At 42.3% G+C, this 22030-nt stretch overlaps 1 protein-coding gene across 3 annotated transcripts in view; it reads left to right on the top strand.

Annotated features, from left to right (window-relative positions):
- The first annotated feature begins 238 nt into the window (after positions 1 to 238).
- LOC139556185 (ubiquitin-conjugating enzyme E2 J1-like) overlaps positions 239 to 22030 on the top strand; it is a 38997-nt gene continuing 17205 nt past the window's right edge. For 2 of the 3 annotated variants that reach the window (XM_071369792.1, XM_071369793.1), the window contains exons 1-2: positions 239 to 569; positions 21862 to 21935. In XM_071369792.1, the coding sequence (XP_071225893.1) occupies positions 539 to 569; positions 21862 to 21935 (105 nt within the window). In that variant the 5' untranslated portion in view covers positions 239 to 538. The remainder of the gene's footprint in view (positions 570 to 21861; positions 21936 to 22030) is intronic. The other variant, XM_071369791.1, reaches the window with a different exon arrangement.

Genomic DNA, 22030 nt, shown 5'->3' with positions numbered 1-22030 from the left:
TTCACCATGGAGCTATGAAAGGCCACTGCAATCCCATTAAAAGTGTTTCTGGATAAATGGGAAAATATTCTGCGTTGGCTCAAGTATGAATGTTCTCTCACACACACACACACACACACACACACACACACACACACACACACAGAGAGAGAGAGAAGGAGAGAACGAATGAAATAAAATGTATTTTAATAATAAAATGTATTTTAATAAAGTTTTATTGTTCAAAACTTGACTTTTCTACTTCCTGTTTACGTTTTTCCAGTGACATCACACGACTAACATTTTTCTTCGAACAGGTCACCGTCCCACCAAATTAGTGGAACAACAAACTTGTGCCACGTCAGGATTTACGTTGTAGCAAACTAACTGCATACGACTTTTAGCTGTTGCTGAGCGTTACCGAATACACTGTTTGAATGTTTTGGACGTTTCAGACGAAGCAAAAGTCAGTGTTAGCTAGCTCCTAGCTAGCTAGTAAAGTCAGCTGTCTCTCATAAAAATACACTAGCTACATTTTCAGTCCAGTTGACTTGTTAAAATGGAGAACAAATACAACCTGAAAAGCCCAGGTAAGTTTAAATAAAACAGTTTTTACTCCTTTCAATATCTCGACCGAGTAAAAAACAGAGCGAAGGTGCTATCCTGGCTCGCTAAACTAATGCTAGCTAGCCTGGCAGAAATGATTAGGCTTTATTTACTTCCGCATTGGGTTTCCCATAATGATGGAGTGATGACACCCGCATTCTATTTATCTATCTAGCTACCTAAGACATGACATCCCTTTCACTTTACCACCATGTTAGTTAGCTTGTTCCTGTATGTTTATCCAACTTCGTGCCCAGTGATAATTTAAGAATCAGACTAAACTTTATTATTGCCCTGATAGTGGAAATGGACATTTTCAATCATTGAGCTATTTTCTCACAGTCATTTCCTGATTTGTGCAGCTCAACAGCCTTTTGTCGCACATCATTACTGTATTCTCGGGTCTTTCCCATAGTGATGGATGACTATGGGAACTTGGCCTGTATGTCACCTCGTATGTATACCCCAGTGAAACAGGAAGTCATAGTTTACCACTTAAGTATTCCTAATCACTCAGGTGAACTTAAAAACGTAAAATATGCATGGGAAATACTTCAGTTAGATTTTACTTAAGAATTTCTAGGGGTGCCAATAATTGTGGCACACATGTTTTGAAGAAAAATATGTATTTAATTTACTTCACATTTATTTTTTTTCAATCATTTTACTTAAATTAAAGGTTAGATTTTTTGTGAATATTTTGAATGAAAGACCGGATAAACAGATAAACATATCTGACGTTAGAGAAGCTTCCATTGAAGAACACTCTGGGTTCTATTGAATAAGTAACTCTTCAATCATGTGATGGCATGTGATGTAAAGTCATAGCAAGTTTTTTTCAATAACAATTTATGATCAATAACATCAAAGGCTGCGCTGAAATCTAACAGTACAGCTCCAACTATCATCTTATTTGGGGCTGACCCCAATTAGTCGATTGTTTGGTCGTTAGGCTGTTTGTCGCCCGATATTGTTTTAGTCGAGCAGTAACAAATATACACTACCGTAGAAACGTTTGGGGTCACTTAGAAATGTCCTTGTTTTTAAAAGAAAAGCACTTTTTTGTTCATTTTTAAAATAACATAAAATTGATCAGAAATACAGTATAGACATTGTTAATGTTGTAAATGATTATTGTAGCTGGAAACGGCTGATTTTTAATGGGATATCTACATAGGCGTACGGAGGCCCATTATCAGCAACCATAATTCCTTTGTTCCAATGGCACGTTGTGTTAGCTAATCCAAGTTTATCATTTTAAAAGGCTAATTGATCATTAGAAAACCCTATTTTAATTATGTTAGCACAGCTGAAAACTGTTGTTCTGATTAAATAAGTAATAAAACTGGCCTTCTTTAGACTAGTTGAGTATTTGGAGCATCAGCATTTGTGGGTTCGATTACAGGCTCAAAATGGCTAGAAACAAAGACCTTTCTTCTGAAACTCGTCAATCTATTCTGATGTTATTTTAACGGACAAAAAAATTGCTTTTCTTTCAAAAACAAGTACATTTCTAAGTGACCCCAAACTTCTAAGTGAACATTGCGGAGGCCTAGACTAAAAGCCAATTTATGGTCGGAGGCTTCATATGGAGGGTGTGACGCAATTGCGGAGCCTCCAGAGACATGCAGAGGCCAAATCGCGCTCCGTACCGCATCGCCATGCGCCTACCAAATTTTGTAACAATGTGGAGGGCTCTGTATAGCTCCGCATTGACATGATTGGTTAACATTATACATCCTGTTTAAACACAAAACTCACTTCCTTGACGACAGCTCTGCACTGCTCTGCAAAGCACAATAAGTGTGAATGCCCTGTCTTCTGCTGAGGCCAAATCACTGTAAATGCATATGTTGGATTGACCATACGCCCAGATGCACAATGTACTCCTCTCTCTGTGTTCTCTCCCACTAATTTGTGCACATTCATTGTTTCATAACGTCATTGTGTGAATTGTTTGCGTTTGATTGTTAGTGTATATCACTTCCCCATTACATACAGTACCAGTCAAAAGTTGACACACCTACTCATTTTTTTTTTATCAAGGCAAAGGGTGGCTACTTTGAAGAATCTCAAATATAAAATATATTTTGATTTAACACTTTTTTTGGTTACACATGATTCCGTATGTGTTATTTCATAGTTTTGATGTCTCCTATTATTCTACAATGTAGAAAATACAAAAAATTAAGAAAAACCCTGGAATGAGTAGGAGTGTCCAAACTTTTGACAGGTACTTTATATCGCCAGTAGTACATTTACCGTTAATTCCTATAATTTCTAATCTACAATGTGTGTTACTTTGGTTACGGTCATTTATTTTAATGCATTCAATATTATTATTCCAGTCTTCCCGTTCTCATTGCAAGCAAACAAAGTCTGTTTCAACATCCATTGAGAATTACAATAGTTCCGCAGTATATTTGAAAAATCTTTCCAGCTCTCTCCCTTTCGATAACCACTCAGTGTGAAACTGAAAAATGTCATGCTCTGACCCAGTGGAAAGGTCATAAAATAGGCCTACTTGATTACTTCTTATCAGTGCTTGACTTGGACTGAAATAGGTTCCGGTGCTCATTTTGGGTGCTGATACTGTTTATTTTTAGGTGCAGGAGCTCCACAATACTTTTGAGCTAATATTCTATAGGAGGAACAGGAGCTCAAGCAGTAGAACATTTGAGGTGCTGGTAGTCAGCTCCGGTGATACCCTGCCATAGTCAAGCGCTGCTTCTTATCCCTTACGCAAATAGCCTACAGCATTGTCTGTCCCGAGCTCACTGGTGCAGGAAACTGAGGGCCCTGAATATTTTATACAATGTTGCTAGTGCAAGCTTGGGGCTGGACCCAAGTTAATAGTTGAGAAAATGTTTCAAGTTCGTTGCAGACAGGCCATGTGTAGCCAATGTGATTTATAGGATATTTATTTTTATCAGGATATTTTCTACCTGCAGGCTGCAATGTTTTTATTTGTTGGCTTTATGTAGGCTATTTTTTACATCGTTGGCAATGTCATTGTTATTTTTTAGGTTTGTATCATTTTCAATTAGATTTCGATTGAATGTTGATTAACCACATAACAATGATTTTGAGATATGAAGAAATTGTTATAAATTAAATGAAACTGTTTCATGAAAATGTGCATATATAAACCATAACTGGCATTGGTAAGATAAATTGGCATTCCACATAAGAAAGGTTGCCAACTCCTCGTGTCGCCTATTACCGGCAACTTCAGGAGAGTAATGGCAGAATCTGTGAAAGCCAGCAGGAGAGGGAGGAGAATAGTTGCGTCAGGTTAAGTTTTTTTTCTTCTGGTGATATAGATCTATGGTGCACTCTTGGGGCATTTGTCTTATTTCATCAAACGATAAGCTGAAAGCTTCAGACAAGCTCAATGCATAAACTCAAAAAAAGAAACGTCCCTTTTTCAGGACCCTGTCTTTCACAGATATTCATTGTAAGCGGTTTAAACACGGTTTCCCATGCTTGTTCAATGAACCATAAACAATTAATGAACATGCACCTGTGGAACGGTCGTTAAGACACTAACAGCTTACAGACGGTAGGCAATTAAGGTCACAGTTATGAAAACTTAGGACACTAAAGAGGCCTTTCTACTGACTCTGAAAAACACCAAAAGAAAGATGCCCAGGGTCCCTGCTCATCTGCGTGAACGTGCCTTAGGCATGCTGCAAGAAGACATGAGGACTGCAGATGTGGCCAGGGCAATAAATTGCAATGTCCGTACTGTGAGACACCTAAGACAGCACTACAGGGAGACAGGACGGACAGCTGACCGTCCTCGCAGTGGCAGACCACGTGTAACAACACCTGCACAGGATCGGTACATCCGAACATCACACCTGCGGGACAGGTACAGGATGGCAACAACAACTGCCCGAGTTACACCAGGAACACACAATCCCTCCATCAGTGCTCAGACTGGCCGCAATAGGCTGAGAGAGGCTGGACTGAGGGCTTGTAGGCCTGTTGTAAGGCAGGTCCTCACCAGACATCACCGGCAACAATGTTGCCTATGGGCACAAACCCACCGTCGCTGGACCAGACAGGACTGGCAAAAAGTGCTCTTCACTGACGAGTCGCAGTTTTGTCTCACCAGTGGTGATGGTCAGATTCGCGTTTATCGTCGAAGGAATGAGCGTTACACTGAGGCCTGTACTCTGGAGCGGGATCGATTTGGAGGTGGAGGGTCCGTCATGGTCTGGGGCGGTGTGTCACAGCATCATCGGACTGAGCTTGTTGTCATTGCAGGCAATCTCAACGATGTGTGTTACAGGGAAGATATCCTCCGCCCTCATGTGGTACCCTTCCTGCAGGCTCATCCTGACATGACCCTCCAGCATGACAATGCCACCAGCCATACTGCTCATTCTGTGCGTGATTTCCTGCAAGACAGGAAAGTCAGTGTTCTGCCATGGCCAGCGAAGAGCCCGGATCTCAATCCCATTTAGCACATCTGGGTATGACACATAGGGTGTCTCTTGTAAAAATACATGTTTAAAAATTTGGACTAATCGATTGGTCAAAAGAACAGACGACTTTCAGTCGACTCCAGAAATGTTTTGTCAGGGACAGCCTTAATCTTATTATCAATTTCCTTTAACAATCATCAGTCATCAGAGTCAGTGTAGTACAAGTTGAGTGTCCTTCTCTATATGCATGCTGAAAGTCAGTAGTTAACTTGTTAGTGAGTGGGCAGGAAGAACATGCCACTTTCAACCAGTTCCAATCAGTTGCACTAAGCTCCATGTGTTCGCAGGTTCTGTGGTTTCACACTCGATCAAATTAGAGATGGTTTCTAGATTTCATTTTCTGCCTTCTGTGGCATTTACCTTGGGCTGTGTCAAGATAATCTAAATGTACCGAAACCTTGTTTTAGCATGAAGCATTTTTTTGCCTGTCGCTTCTGTCACACTAGATCAGGTATAGAGGTAGAATTCTCTCTGATCAGAATATTGATCAAAGCTGTCTTGTCCTTGCACACTTGGTGTTGGTTGGCAAGTGAGCTGGATTTAAGGTACGGGCTTACAATAAGGCATGGGTTAGCTAGAGTTTGCATTTTGAGAAATAAGTCTGAGGCAATAGTTGAGTTAGAGAAATGATCAAATAAAAAAACTTGGTTCCAGTTTTGAAATGGGGTCAAAAGAAGGATAAGGCTGCAACACTTTGTAGTAGTTCAATTATATTATGGGGAACTAGAGGAATTATTCACATTGTAAAATAATGCAATTACAGTTTGCCCTCTGTGTGGAAAAGCAAATGAAGATCCTATGTTTAGAGTATCACTTTCCGCCTTTTGTCTCTGAGACCTGGTATTACCTCCCAGTTTGGAGAGCAGATGTGAACAAACAGCATTAGAAACCCACAACCAAAACATTGTTCTCGTCCCAAATGGCACCCTATTCCCTATGTAGTGCACAACTCATAGGGCTCTGGTCAAAAGTAGTGCACTATATAGGTAATAGTTTCAAGTTTTAATGTCTTGTGCACAAGTGCTGTGAAATGTCGTTCTTGCAAGCTCTAAACCTAACAATTCAGTGATCAATATCAATGTAGTACTAAAAAAATGACAAATGGTAGAAGAAAAATACACGAGAAATAAAAATGAGTGCCATTTGGGACGTAGCCCTTCTCTACGTTTGGAAAGGGGAGTGGTCAGTAGTGAGCTCCACATTTTCTATCATCACCTATGTCTCTAAACCCTATCGTGTCTTCTTAAGAGTTTGGTTAAAAGTGGTTACATAACGGTGTCTCCCTGCTCGCAGGACAAACCCTGCCTGAATCGCCCCCAGCTGCAAACACTAAAATGCGTTACGTAAAACGATTTTGTGTACAGGATTATAATCCTATCTCCCAGGGCCGTTGACCGAAACCCTTCTCACCACTGGAGTCAGGAGGCCCATGTGGCAGCAGAGGCTTTTCTTATTTCACTCCCACTCATTGTTATTTCGAGACATGGCTAAAAAAGGACTCCACATAAAATGTGTCCCAAATGGCACCCTATTCCCAGGGCTCTGGTCAAAAGTAGTGCGCTGAGTGTACAAAACATTTGGAACACCTGCTCTTTCCATGACAGACTGAACAGGTGAATCCAGGTGGAAGCTATGATCCCTTATTGATGTCACCTATTAAATCCAGATGTAGATGAAGGGGAATGGACAGGTTAAGGTGCGGGGAGCTGCCTTTATCGACATCCACGTCTTCTGCGCACTTTTAAGTGCCTTTTAAAAGAGGTATGATAGTATGTCTCAGGCGCACTGGTTTGAGTGTCAAGAACTGCAACGCTGTTGGGTTCGGGATGTGTTCGGGATGCAGCCATAGAAAACCAATGATGGTTTTGGGCTCCTGTCAAAGTGCATCCAGGTGTTTGAGGAGGACCAATGGGCTGAGATCCAGCCCTAGTCTGTCTGTTCCTTTTTAGGAACAGTCACAGCATTGACAACTTCCATAGGGAGACAAGTGCTTCACATGTGTAGAGTTTTTATTTCACCTTTATTTAACCAAGTAGGCTAGTTGAGAACAAGAGTTCCACTCCGATGCTCACCAAGTCTCCAAGTAATGAGGCGTGAGGAACTTTGATTGTATTCAGCAGAGCAATCAACTGATCCAGTGAAGAAAAAAACGTCACTGTCTGTCTGCAACATCTGGTCCCTGTGTATCAGCAGTGAGTATCAGTATTGATGAAAAGTCTGTGAGCCTTGGTAAGAGCACTGTCGTGTAAAGCTTGACGTTACTGTTGTCCTGATCTGGTTTATTATATGATTTTGAACAGCTGGATTCCTACTGACAAAATTATGCAATACTGTTGTCAAGGATTTTTTTCTTATTATTTTAGCTCTGTGCCCTAACTTGTGAATTTTTACGATAACTCACCATGCTTAACAGATAGCCTGACTCACTTTCAAAAGCCCCTGATCCCACAGTGGCTTTAATGAGGGACGGCTGAGTAGTTTAGCCTATACGAGGGGGCATGTTCGCTGTCGGAGGAGGGGTCTAAAAACTGCATCTCACCTTTCTATCCCCCGGGAAACACGAGTGCAGACTAAGCTATATCAGACTGCTCCAAGACCATGCCGATTTGACCACCCACATGCGAAGAAAAAAAAATAACTAGGCTTTTTATTCTCTTCAGGCTTTTTTTCTCTCTCCCCGCCACAACCAGAGTGCCAAGTGTTTTTTTAAGGCAGCTGCATCTCTTTCAGTAGTGGGAGCCAATGCTTAATCCCCAAACCAAATGAATTGGACTTGAGGCCGGGTGGTTCTTAGAGTGCTTAGTGGCGCTCCAGGATAGATTCAGCTCAGAAGAACGGAGTGCTCACATGGCCATAACACACATTTTTATTTAACCTTACACTCATTATAATATAGCCCTTGAACAATTAGGCTATGCATCGAACTCCCCAGATTCAGAGTTAGAAGTTTACATTAAGCCTATTTGCATAGTAACAAATGGGCAATTGCAACTTTATGACAAGGTAGGTAGGCTAAATGCACAATAGGAATAGGAAGTGAAGTGTAAGCTATGTAGCCCTATACTGTATGTTCACTGTCATGGCAGCTGTCTCTTCCGGATAATCGTCACAGCGGACAGCGGGGGTGGTGTGCACAAGCCGACCACACTGTGCTAGTGTTATCTGGAAATCAACCCTCCAAAGACCTGTCAAATCAAATCCCAATTGAAACCACTCAGTATACAATATTTTGCTCTTCATCCCACCAGCCTACTGTATTAAACCTGGTTAGTCCAATAGTGAGTGTTTTCTGTGAAATCTCAGAATATTAGTCAGCCAGCTGCTGAGAGAGACAACCACCATGCCGAAGTTGGAGGGGGACCCACATATTACCCAATGAGTTTCCGGACAAACTGTTGACAGCTGCCATGGCCCATCAGGCCCATGACTGGAGAGCTTAGTGGCACAGGCAGTGTCTGAGTCGCCATTGGCCATGCCATCAAAGCCTGGTGCTGACAGACACCCAGTCATCACCGTAATCAGGCTGAATGAGACATGGAGCTGAGACACTCCAAGTGGCCCTCAACATAGCAAGCCTGGCATGCCCGCCTCTGATACCGTATCTCACCTCCGTCACAATAATTTCCCCATCGCTGAACCTTAAAGAAGTCCCAAGTGGAAGATTTTGTCTGCCACCCCACAGCAGTAGAGATAGAGGGGAGGTATCAACTTAAAAATTGCTGTGAAAATCTGTATCCACACGTCCACATACAGTGTCCTCTGTAATTATTGGGACAGTGAGAAAGTTACAGACACACAAATATCATACACCCAAGACACCATTACAATCAAATCAAAATCAAATCAAGTTTATTTTATATAGCCCTTCGTACATCAGCTAATATCTCGAAGTGCTGTACAGAAACCCAGCCTAAAACCCCAAACAGCAAGCAATGCAGGTGTAGAAGCACGGTGGCTAGGAAAAACTCCCTAGAAAGGCCAAAACCTAGGAAGAAACCTAGAGAGGAACCAGGCTATGAGGGGTGGCCAGTCCTCTTCTGGCTGTGCCGGGTGGAGATTATAACAGAACTATGCCAAGATGTTCAAAATATTCATAAGTGACAAGCATGGTCAAATAATAATCATGAATAATTTTCAGTTGGCTTTTCATAGCCAATCATTAAGAGTTGAAAATAGCAGGTCTGGGACAGGTGGCGGTTCCATAACCGCAGGCAGAACAGTTGAAACTGGAATAGCAGCAAGGCCAGGTGGACTGGGGACAGCAAGGAGTCATCATGCCCGGTAGTCCTGACGTATGGTCCTAGGGCTCAGGTCCTCCGAGAGAGAGAAAGAAAGAGAGAATTAGAGAGAGCCAAGATTTTCAAAATGTTCATAAATGACAAGCATGGTCAAATAATAATCAGGAATAAATATCAGTTGGCTTTTCATAGCCGATCATTAAGAGTTGAAAACAGCAGGTCTGGGACAGGTAGGGGTTCCATAACCGCAGGCAGAACAGCTGAAACTGGAATAGCAGCAAGGCCAGGCGGACTGGGGACAGCAAGGAGTCATCATGCCCGGTTTGCCGTGACGTATGGTCCTAGGGCTCAGGTTCTCCGAGAGAGAGAAAGAAAGAGAGAACGAGAGAATTAGAGAGAGCATACTTAAATTCACACAGGACACTGGATAAGATAGGAGAAGTACTCCAGGTATAACCAACTGACCCTAGCCCCCCGACACATAAACTACTGCAGCATAAATACTGGAGGCTGAGACAGGAGGGGTCAGGAGACACTGTGGCCCCATCAGAAGAAACCCCCGGACAGGGCCAAACAGGAAGGATATAACCCCACCCACTTTGCCAAAGCACAGCCCCCACACCACTAGAGGGATATCTTTAACCACCAACTTACAATCCTGAGACAAGGCCGAGTATAGCCCACAAAGATCACCACAGCACAAACCAAGGGGGGGCGCCAACCCAGACAGGAAGATCACGTCAGTAACTCAACCCACTCAAGTGACGCACCCCTCCCAGGGACGGCATGAAAGAGCACCAGTAAGCCAGTGACTCAGCCCCTGTAATAGGGTTAGAGGCAGAGAATCCCAGTGGAGAGAGGGGATTCGGAGGTTACAATAACGGGAGGTTATCATTTTTGTGGGTGTATGATATTTGTGCGTCTAACTTAATCACTCATCATTATTCACGATTCATTCAGTTCTATCCATAATCATGGTAGCATCTACATTAATGTAGAAGTGTTTAGAAATATATTCTATTCTTATTTACAATAAAAGTAACTCCAAAATGCTACAATACATTATTTACCATTAATTTCTATTGGGCACAAAATAAAATGGAACACAACCAAAACAAATAGCAAATGCATCCAACAAGTTTGTAGAGTCAAAAGCTTGATGTAATCATTGTGTGCTAGGAATACGGAACCAAATACTAAACATTTGACTACTTTAATACACATAAGTGAATTTGTCTCAATACTTTTGGTCCCCTAAAATGGGGGCATGCGGTGGACTATGTACAAAAAGTGCTGTAATTTCATATGGATGAAAATACCCTCAAATTAAAGCTGACATTCTGCACTTTAACCTTGTAGTCATTGTATCATTTCAGATCCAAAGTGCTGGAGTACAGAGCCAAAAGAAGAAAAAATAATAATAATAATTACGGAGGGCACTATATACTGTAGTTTTTTTAGACCAGAAAACACTTTTCTGCTCATAATCACACACGGTCCTCCTCCACAATAGCTGCTCCTTTGTGTGAATACATCATCTGTTGCTGCTGGGGAGTGCGAGAGAGGATTGCTCGCTCTGCTTTGCAGGCTTGTTGTGTCAACCTGCTGGAGAGTTGTGCCCTAGTTTGGACAGTTCTAACTCACAGTGGCTGTCACTGTAATTTATTGCCCTTGCCGTCTCCTCCGGCCCAGGGTTTCTGTGGGCCCAATGCATTAGGGCAGAGGCTGTAGCACACACACACACACACACGCAAACCATACACTGCATTCGGAAAGTATTCAGTTCCCTTGACTTTTTCTAGACTGATTCTAAAATGGGTTAAATTGTTTCCCCCCATCAATCTACACACAATAACCCATAATGACAAAGCAAAAACAGGTTTTTAGAATTTTTTGCAAATTTCTACAAAATAAAAAAATATGCATTTACATAAGTATTCAGACCCTTTACTCAGTACTTTGTTGAAGCACCTGGCAGTGATTACAGAATCAAGTCTTGGGTATGACGCTACAAGCTTGGCACACTTCTATTTGGGGAGTTTCTCCCATTCTTCTCTGCAGATCCTCTCAAGCTCTTCTCAAGCTCTGTCAGGTTGGATGGGGAGCGCCGTTGCACAGCAATCAGGTCTCTCCAGAGATATCCAATCGGGTTCAAGTCCGGGCTCTGGCCGGGCCACTCAAGGACATTCAGAGACTTGTCCCGAAGCCACTCCTGCGTTGTCTTGGCTGTGTACTTAGGGTCGTTGTCCTGTTAGACTGGGGCGAAGGTTCACCTTCCAAGATCCTGGAGCAGGTTTTCATCAAGGATCTCTCTGTACTTTGCTCCGTTCATCTTTCCCTCAATCCTGACTAGTCTCCCAGACCCTGTTGCTGAAAAACATCCCCACAGCATGATGCTGCCATCACCATGCGTTACCTTAGGGATGGTGGCAAGTTTCCTCCAGATGTGATGCTTGGCATTCAGGCCAAAGAGTCTTGTTTCTCATGGTCTGGGAGTCTTTTAGGTGCCATTTGGCAAACTCCAAGCGGGCTGTCATGTGCCTTTTTCTGAGGAGTGGCTTCCGTCTGGCCACTCTACCATAAAGGCCTGATTGGTGGAGTGCTGCAGAGATGGTTGTCCTTCTGGAAGGTTGTCCCATCTCCACAGTGGAACTCTGGAGCTCTGTCAGAGTGACCATCGGGTTCTTGGTCAGGGAGGTGACCGGTTTGGCCGGGGGGCCAGCTCTAGGAGAGTCTTGGTGGTTCCAAACTTCTTCCATTTAAGAATGATTGAGGCCAGTGTGTTATTGGGGACCTTCAATACTGCAGACATTTTGCTACCCTTCCCCAGATCTGTGCTTCGACATAGTCCTGTCTCGGAGCTCAGCGGACAATTCCTTTTTTGCTCTGACATGCACTGTCAACTGTGGGAACTTATAGACAGGTGTGTGCCTTTCCAAATCATGTCCAATCAATTGCATCTACCACAGGTGGACTCCAATCAAGTTGTAGAAAGGTTGATCAATGGAAACAGGATGCACCTAAGCTCAATTTTAAGTCTCATAGCAAAGGGTCTAAATACTTATGTAAATAAGGTATCTGTTTTTTATTTTTTATACATTTGCAAACATTTCTAAAAACCTGTTTTCGCTTTGTCATTGTGGGGCATTGTGTGTAGATTGATGATAATGTTTTATTTAATCAATTTTAGAATAGAGCTGTAATGTAACAAAATATGGAAAAAGTCAAGGGGTCTGAAAACTTTACGAATGCACTGTATATCTTCTGCCATGACCTCTTGACTCCCTACAGTCTTTGTTCAATATTTACTGTGCTATTCATTCATACTATACAAGGTCCTTAAGCTCTATCCACTGTTCTTTCTTCATACTAAACTAGGCAGTTATATTCCTTATTTTGTTCTGGAAGAATATTATTTTAAGCACTGCAAATGCTAAGCACTGCAAATTAATATATATAATATTAAGCACTTTGTCAGTTGATCAAATTGTATTAGAATGCAACACATTTGAATTGATGCCCTGGTCGGTGTCAACAAACAGGGTACAACTTAAAACAACCTATTGCACAATTCCACAGAAAATGATTAATATTTCCTTTGTAATGTGGTTGAAGTTGTGACTAGCTTGAGTGCTTACATACATTGCAGCTTTGTTGTATTGTGCCACTTCCTGTTGAAGCTTAGCATCTATTTGTAACGTATTTCCAAGCTGTACTTCAATATTTGGGAATCGGGATTGTTTCTCTGCTATTGATTATAAACAGAAATGCATCTGTCGGTGTCTGACTCCTACAACATAATGTCTAAGCTTGATTTAAAGGTCCTACACAGGATTTATAAAAAAAAATCATCAGCAAATGTCCATAATATATCTGTCGCTAATAGTGAAATGATAGTGTTTTACAGTATTACTTACCCGCCAGTGTTATGATTGGCTGTGATATTTGTATTTCTCCTGCCGGAGCGTCATCTGTTGGGAAAAATTATACTGGGAAAGCTGTTCTGACTTTGGCTGTGTTATCAAGTGGATTTGCTAATTTCCTGGTTGCTGCAATTCTACACTGTTCACTCAATTTCAGTTTATGTGAGAAAACAAGCACTGAATAGTGTAAGGAATGATTCTACCATCTAAAATCGCTGTGAAATATATTTTCAATTACACAAAATATCGTTTTTACAGCTATTTGAAGCTGGTGGACTCAAACCGCTGTTTGAAGCTGGTTGATATTTTTTATTATGGAAAATACACTGCTCAAAAAAATAAAGGGAACACTAAAATAACACATCCTAGATCTGAATGAATGAACTATTCTTATTAAATACTTTTTTCTTTACATAGTTGAATGTGCTGTCAACAAAATCACACAAAAATGATCAATGGAAATCAAATTTATCAACCCATGGAGGTCTGGATTTGGAGTCACACTCAAAATTAAAGTGGAAAACCACACTACAGGCTGATCCAACTTTGATGTAATGTCCTTAAAACAAGTCAAAATTAGGCTCAGTAGTGTGTGTGGCCTCCACGTGCCTGTATGACCTCCCTACAACGCCTGGGGATGCTCCTGATGAGGTGGCGGATGGTTTCATGAGTCTCCTGGACAGTCTGTGGTGCAACGTGGCGTTGGTGGATGGAGCGAGACATGATGTCCCAGATGTGCTCAATTGGATTCCGGTCTGGGGAACGGGCGGGCCAGTCCATAGCATCAATTCCTTCCTCTTGCAGGAACTGCTGACACACTCCAGCCACATGAGGTCTAGCATTGTCTTGCATTAGGAGGAACCCAGGGCCAACCGCACCAGCATATGGTCTCACAAGGGGTCTGAGGATCTCATCTCGGTAACTAATGGCAGCCAGGCTACCTCTGGCGAGCCCATGGAGGGCTGTGCGGCCCCCCAAAGAAATGCCACCCCACACCATGACTGACCCATCGCCAAACCGGTCATGCTGGAGGATGTTGCAGGCAGCAGAACGTTCTCCACGGCGTCTCCAGACTGTCACGTCTGTCACGTGCTCAGTGTGAACCTGCTTTCATCTGTGAAGAGCACAGGGCGCCAGTGGCGAATTTGCCAATCTTGGTGTTCTCTGGCAAATGCCAAACGTCCTGCACGGTGTTGGGCTGTAAGCACAACCCCCACCTGTGGACGTCGGGCCCTCATACCACCCTCATGGAGTCTGTTTCTGACCGTTTGAGCAGACACATGCACATTTGTGGCCTGTGGAGGTCATTTTGCAGGGCTCTGGCAGTGCTCCTTCTGCTCCTTATTGCACAAAGGCGGAGGTAGTGGTCCTGCTGCTGGGTTGTTGCCCTCCTACGGCCTCCTCCACGTCTCCTGATGTACTGGCCTGTCTCCTGGTAGCGCCTCCATGCTCTGGACACTACGCTGACAGACACAGCAAACCTTCTTGCCACAGCTCGCATTGATGTGCCATCCTGGATGAGCTGCACTACCTGAGCCACTTGTGTGGGTTGTAGACTCCGTCTCATGCTACCACTAGAGTGAAAGCACCGCCAGCATTCAAAAGTGACCAAAACATCAGCCAGGAAGCATAGGAACTGAGAAGTGGTCTGTGGTCACCACCTGCAGAACCACTCCTTTATTGGGGGTGTCTTGCTAATTGCCTATAATTTCCACCTGTTGTCTATTCCATTTACACAACAGCATGTGAAATTTATTGTCAATCAGTGTTGCTTCCTAAGTGGACAGTTTGATTTCACAGAAGTGTGATTGACTTGGAGTTACATTGTGTTGTTTAAGTGTTCCCTTTATTTTTTTGAGCAGTGTATATTTCACAGCGATTTTAGATGGTACAATCATTTAGATGTTACAATGATTCCCTACACTATTCAGTGCTTGTTTTCTCACATAAACTGAAATTATCAATTTAGTAACACTATCATTCCACTATTGGCACCAGAAATATTTTATGAAATTACGATACACCTTTTAAAGCCACAATAGAAACCACTCGCTTCACTAATTTAACAAGTCAGGATGTGAAAAGAAATTTCTCAGACAGTAAAATATTATTCCCCCATTGCTTTGGTCACACTGTTTGACCTGCATGTCATTCGCTCTTCGAAAGGTGCTTATTGATAATTATTAGCATGTCATAACTAGGGCTGTGGCGGTCATGAAACTTCGATTGTCAAGCAAATAACTGTTGGTCTCACGGTAATTGACCGTTAAGTAACAAACACATTTAGCATCTCCTGGCTTCTACACATACAGTGGGGAGAACAAGTATTTGATACACTGCCGATTTTGCAGGTTTTCCTACTTACAAAGCATGTAGAGGTCTGTAATTTTTATCATAGGTACACTTCAACTGTGAGAGACGGAATCTAAAACAAAAATCCAGAAAATCACATTGTATGATTTTTAAGTAATTAATTTGCATTTTATTGCATGACATAAGTATTTGATCACCTACCAACCAGTAAGAATTCCGGCTCTCACAGACCTGTTAGTTTTTCTTTAAGAAGCCCTCCTGTTCTCCACTCATTACCTGTATTAACTGCACCTGTTTGAACTCGTTACCTGTATAAAAGACACCTGTCCACAACCTCAATCAAACAGACTCCAACCTCTCCACAATGGCCAAGACCAGAGAGCTGTGTAAGGATATCAGGGTTAAATTGTAGACCTGCACAAGGCTGGGATGGGCTACAGGACAATAGGCAAGCAGCTTGGTGAGAAGGCAACAACTGTTGGCGCAATTATTAGAACATGGAAGAAGTTCAAGATGATGGTCAATCACCCTCGGTCTGGGGCTCCATGCAAGATCTCACCTCGTAGGGCATCAATGATCATGAGGAAGGTGAGGGATCAGCCCAGAACTACACGGCAGGACCTGGTCAATGACCTGAAGAGAGCTGGGACCACAGTCTCAAAGAAAACCATTAGTAACACACCATGCCGTCATGGATTAAAATCCTGCAGCGCACGCAAGGTCCCCCTGCTCAAGCCAGCGCATGTCCAGGCCCGTCTGAAGTTTGCCAATGACCATCTGGATGATCCAGAGGAGGAATGGGAGAAGGTCATGTGGTCTGATGAGACAAAAATAGAGCTTTTTGGTCTAAACTCCACTCGCCGTGTTTGGAGGAAGAAGAAGGATGAGTACAACCCCAAGAACACCATCCCAACCGTGAAGCATGGAGGTGGAAACATCATTCTTTGGGGATGCTTTTCTGCAAAGGGGACAGGACGACTGCACCGTATTGAGGGGAGGATGGATGGGGCCATGTATCGCGAGATCTTGGCCAACAACCTCCTTCCCTCAGTAAGAGCATTGAAGATGGGTCGTGGCTGGTTCTTCCAGCATGACAACGACCCGAAACACACAGCCAGGGCAACTAAGGAGTGGCTCCGTAAGAAGCATCTCAAGGTCCTGGAGTGGCCTAGCCAGTCTCCAGACCTGAACCCAATAGAAAATCTTTGGAGGGAGCTGAAAGTCCGTATTGCCCAGCGACAGCCCCGAAACCTGAAGGATCTGGAGAAGGTCTGTATGGAGGAGTGGGCCAAAATCCCTGCTGCAGTGTGTGCAAACCTGGTCAAGAACTACAGGAAACGTATGATCTCTGTAATTGCACACAAAGGTTTCTGTACCAAATATTAAGTTCTGCTTTTCTGATGTATCAAATACTTATGTCATGCAATAAAATGCAAATTATTTACTTAAAAATCATACAATGTGATTTTCTGGATTTTTGTTTTAGATTCCGTCTCTCACAGTTGAAGTGTACCTATGATAAAAATTACAGACCTCTACATGCTTTGTAAGTAGGAAAACTTGCAAAATCGGCAGTGTATCAAATACTTGTTCTCCCCACTGTAGCCTACAAGTCACGGATACCTTTGGAACGTCTACATTTTTTTAAAAGTCTAATAAATCCATGTAGTATAGCCTACACCTTCACAATAAATAAATAAAGAATTTAGACAGGTCTAAAGAAACATGATTTGAAGATGATGTTGTCTATTTCAGAAAAACAGAATAGCATTGTCCTTATGTTAGGACCTGATCTGGCTATGCCATATTGCTGTGGGCTACACTAGTTCATTTAGCAGACAAGATTTGCTTAGAATTCCGTGGCATTATTTATATATTATTTCATAGTATGAATACAATTAAACAAAGCTGAATAAAATAGAAAGGATATTATCTCCGAACGATTTGGGGGAGTGTGGTTAAATAAATAGGTACTCCTATATGCTTAATTTTGAGTTATTAATGTATCTTTAGTTGTTCTACAAAACTTTAGGCTATATGTTTTTATTTTTAATACATTGTAAGGCTGCATGATGCGACTCTAATGATGATTTGAAAAAAAGTGTCTTGAAAGGCATGAGCTCTACTTTGTTTTTTTGCGCAGGCTGTACACACTTCATCACTCTCATTCACAATTTGACAAGCACTTGATAATGCCTCAAATTTCACAGTGGCATCCCCTTTGTGTGGCCGTAATGCACCCTAAAAAAATCCATGCCTTTTGCGGCCAGTGGCCATGGTGCCCTTGGCCCAGAGTGCTGCGTTGTGTGTGCCCTTCTCCCTGAGTGCTGCGGGCTCTGAAGCACCTCTTACTCACATGGCTCTCCATCACGTGATCGGGTCTTTCTCACAGGCTACAAGTGAAGATAGACACACCGGGGACGCAACTGCGTCCTTATCCAATTCCGAGGTGCATATTTAAAATATTGCAGGAACTGTCCACATTTACTTTTCGTCAGCCAACAAGATGAGTAATTCTAACGAACAGCAAAAGCACTAGCCTATGTCAATCTACTATCCCCCATAGTACAGAAGTTTACCTATTCTATTCTGTGCGAGAAACAAATATTCCAAACATAGTCTGGGACAGTTGTGGGATGCTATAGATCTCAAATGAATACAACCACTAGCATCAAAACCACTTTTTTTACGCTATGTGGCTGACGCAACAGATCTGAACGTTTAGCTTAAAATGTTGATAAACTATTAGGCTATTTCTTCACATAAATGCAGCAGTGCACACACAACAGTAGGCTATAAGGGCCAATGTTCCGCCTCTCCCGAGTCTGTACGGGAGGTGCAGCGATGGGACAAGACTGTAACTACCAATTGGATATCACAAAATTGGGAAGAAAAAGGGCAAAAAAGTACTAAATAAATAAATTTAAAGAAAACATATAGGCCTATGGGCTAGGCTACATGAGGTGCTCGACTATTATTCGAAGAAGTTGCAAAAAAAGGCTTTGTTTCTTGCCTTAAGCTGGGCATCATTCACAAGCTAATATTGTCACCCATCAGACTATTCTTGATTTAATTTTGTCTTTACATATACTAAATAATGTGTGAAATTTGTTTTGATTTAGAATTAACCATTATCATGCACCTGTCTCGAAACAGGGGCAGTGGAAAACGCTTTCCCGGGGTTCATTTTCATGCCAGCCAGGTAGACTATACTCCTATTGTAAAGTTAAGCAATGTGCTTAATATTAGGAAAGTTGAGAAATAAATATAGTAAGCCTAGCCTATAGAAAGCTGATGGGATCCTCCTCTTTTTAATAGAGGTCATCATTGTTTTCTCGCGGAATTGTATAGCCTATAGAAATGTTGCACAACATGAGCTCATGGGCTTTTATCTAAATGATTAGATTATATTTCTAATAGATTTGCATTTATGTCAAAGTGATTTAGAGGGACCATAGAGTGCTGAGTACCAGGCAGTTAACTTCTCTGGGATATGTGGGACGGCAGCGTCCCACTTGGCCAAAAGCCAGAACAAATGTAGCGCGCCAAATTCAAATATATTACTATAAAAATCTATCTTTCATGAAATCACACATGAAAGACACTAAGCTACACATGTTGTGAATCCAGCCAACATGTCTGATTTCAAAAAGGATTTACAGGGGAAGCACACCAAACAATTATGTTAGCTCAGTACATAGCCACAGAAAAACACAGCCATTTTCCCAGCAAAAGATAGTAGTCACAAAAAGCAGAAATAGAGATAAAATGAATCACTAAACTTTAATGATCTTCATCAGATGACACTCATAGGACATCATGTTACACAATACATTTATGTTTTGTTCGATAATGTGCATATTTATATCCACAAATCTCGGTTTACATTGGCGCCATGTTCAGAAATGCCTCCAAAATATCCGGAGAAATTGCAGAGAGCCACGTCAAATAACATAAATACTCATCATAAACTTTGATGAAAGACACATATTTTACATAGAATTAAATATACACTTGTTCTTAATGCAACCGCTTTGTCAGATTTAAAAAAAAACTTACGTAAAAAGCACACCATGCAATAATCTGAGACGGCGCTCAGATAAGAACAACATTTCTCCGCCATGTCAACAGAAATACGAAATTACATCATAAATATTCCCTTACCTTTTATGATCTTCATCAGAAAGCACTCCCAGGAATCCTAGTTCCACAATAAATCGTTGTTTTGTTCGATAATGTCCATTACTTATGTCTAAGTAGCTACTTTTGCTAGCATGTTTTGCTAGCAACGCTCGCGCAGCTGCAGGCGAACTCGGACGAAAACTTCAAAAAGTTATATAACAGGTCGAATAAACTGGTCAAACTAAGTAGAAAATCAATCTTCAGGATGTTGTTATCATAACTATCCAATAGCGTTCCAACCGGAGAATTCCTTCGTGTCTCTAGAAGAAATGGAACGCAAGGCGATATCATGTGTAATGCGCGTGACCAGGAACTGGCATTCTGCCAGACCACTGACTGAAACACCTCCCATCCGGCTCAACATCACAGCAGAGGCTTCATTCCACGTTCTACAGACTGTTGACATCTAGTGGAAGGCGTAGGAAGTGCAAACAGATCCATATCTTACAGGGAATTGAAAAGGCGATGAGTTGAACATCGACCAGCCTCAGAATTCTCACTTCCTGTTTGGAATATTTCTCAGGTTTCTGCCTGCCATATGAGTTCTGTTATACTCACAGACATCATTCAAACAGTTTTAGAAACTTCAGAGTGTTTTATATCCAAATGCTAATATATGCATATTATTATTACATCTGGGACAGAGTAGGAGGCAGTTCACTATGGGCACGCAATTCATCCAAAAGTCAAAATGCTGCCCCCTATCATAAAGAAGTTAACAAGTTTGGTAGGCTACTAATGACCATCAGCAGCATCAGAGCTTGGAGAAGCCTAATTACCTTGACTAAACGGCCATGTGGAATTTGACTGCCTTCATGACTCGTAACCGCCAGTGTGTGGCGGTAATACAGTCACCGCAACAGCCCTAGTCATAACCTCATCTTTAGTTTATGCAAACAGTTTTTTCCCCCAGAAAGATAAACTTGATCTTACCATCTGTGAGTAAACAGGGGGGTGGAGAGGGAAGAGTTTACTCAGCGCATTCTAGTTTCACACACCGACTTCCTTTTCTTTTCCTTCTCTTTTCAGTGTAGGATTACAGAATAGTACAGATAGATGTTTAGAGGGTCTGGCCCGAGGCGAGATTAGACCTGGAACACGTGCCCTGGGAGGCGTGTGGTGTCAGAGCCTCTCTGTTCCACTGCCTTGAACTGCCTTCCTCCCCTGCTCTTCGCCCTATAGTCATACAGGGGATGTGTCTGAAAACCTTGTTTCTTCTGTTCTTGTTTTTCTCAATTCCTCTCAAAGCAGGTTCAAGGGAGGGACCTTGGATCCTCCTCCAATGTGCTTTAAGAGAAATGTAGGAAACTAGGATGCAGGAAGCAAGGATTTGATTGCTGGTAATGTTTTCAAACATAGCCAGGCCAGCCAGAGTTTCTTTCCAACTGATGGTCCCCACTCCCACTCCTGAGCTCATTTCACAGGCTCACTTCTTCTAAAGGATTCCAAACCAATTCCGTTCATCTGAATACCCCTTAGTTCCACTTTCCTTTTCCAATTATTTTCCAATTTCGGTTACATCTCGCCTCCTTTTCAACAGGTCGGTGGGTAAGCGTAACAACTCAATAACTGAACAATCATAGAGAACTCCATGACCTTGCGCGCTGACAATTTTTTTCAATTTAAAATTTGTTTTCGATTTATCAGGGGCTGCTGCAGCACCCTCAGCACCCATACTTCCCGCAGCTATGAGCGCTGTGTACTTCAGGAGTCTAGCCTTTCTGTCATGTCTGTAGGGCTCTATCAGGAGTCTAGCCTACTGTCGTGTCTGTAGGGCTCTATAAAATCTATTGTTTTTTGACTGATTTCATTTAGTTTTTCCCCAAAATCATTTAATGCTTTTTCTAGTAAGTTCAATAGAATTTTGAATATTGTTGAATTCTGTTTTAATGTCTGAATCCTGTGATTCTGTCCGCGTTTTCCACACCGCAGACTTTATAGGGCCCTATATCTGTCTGTGGATATGGGGATGTAGACCTACCGGTGGAGAAGATGCCTGGAACACCACATGCTAGTGGAAGTAAACTGCAAGCTTGGTGTCAGCTGGGATAAAGAATGAGTGGATGTCAGCTTTACCTGGCGCTAACCGTGATGTTTTGTTTGTTCTCTTCACCGGGTGGGTGCTAGCTGTGAAGAGGCTGATGAAGGAGGCAGCTGAACTGAGGGACCCCACAGAGCACTACCACGCCCAGCCACTGGAGGTCAGTCATACCTGGGGCCACCCAAACTCACTCAGGCTCATCATCAGATGACGCTTACCTGACACACTTGTCTAAATTGATGGTTCATGTGAAGG

Source organism: Salvelinus alpinus, chromosome 27 (genome assembly GCF_045679555.1).
Source record: "Salvelinus alpinus chromosome 27, SLU_Salpinus.1, whole genome shotgun sequence".
Taxonomy (NCBI): Eukaryota; Metazoa; Chordata; class Actinopteri; order Salmoniformes; family Salmonidae; genus Salvelinus; species Salvelinus alpinus.
The sequence above is the reverse complement of the archived record's forward strand: the minus strand, read 5'-3'. Positions and strand labels throughout refer to the sequence as shown.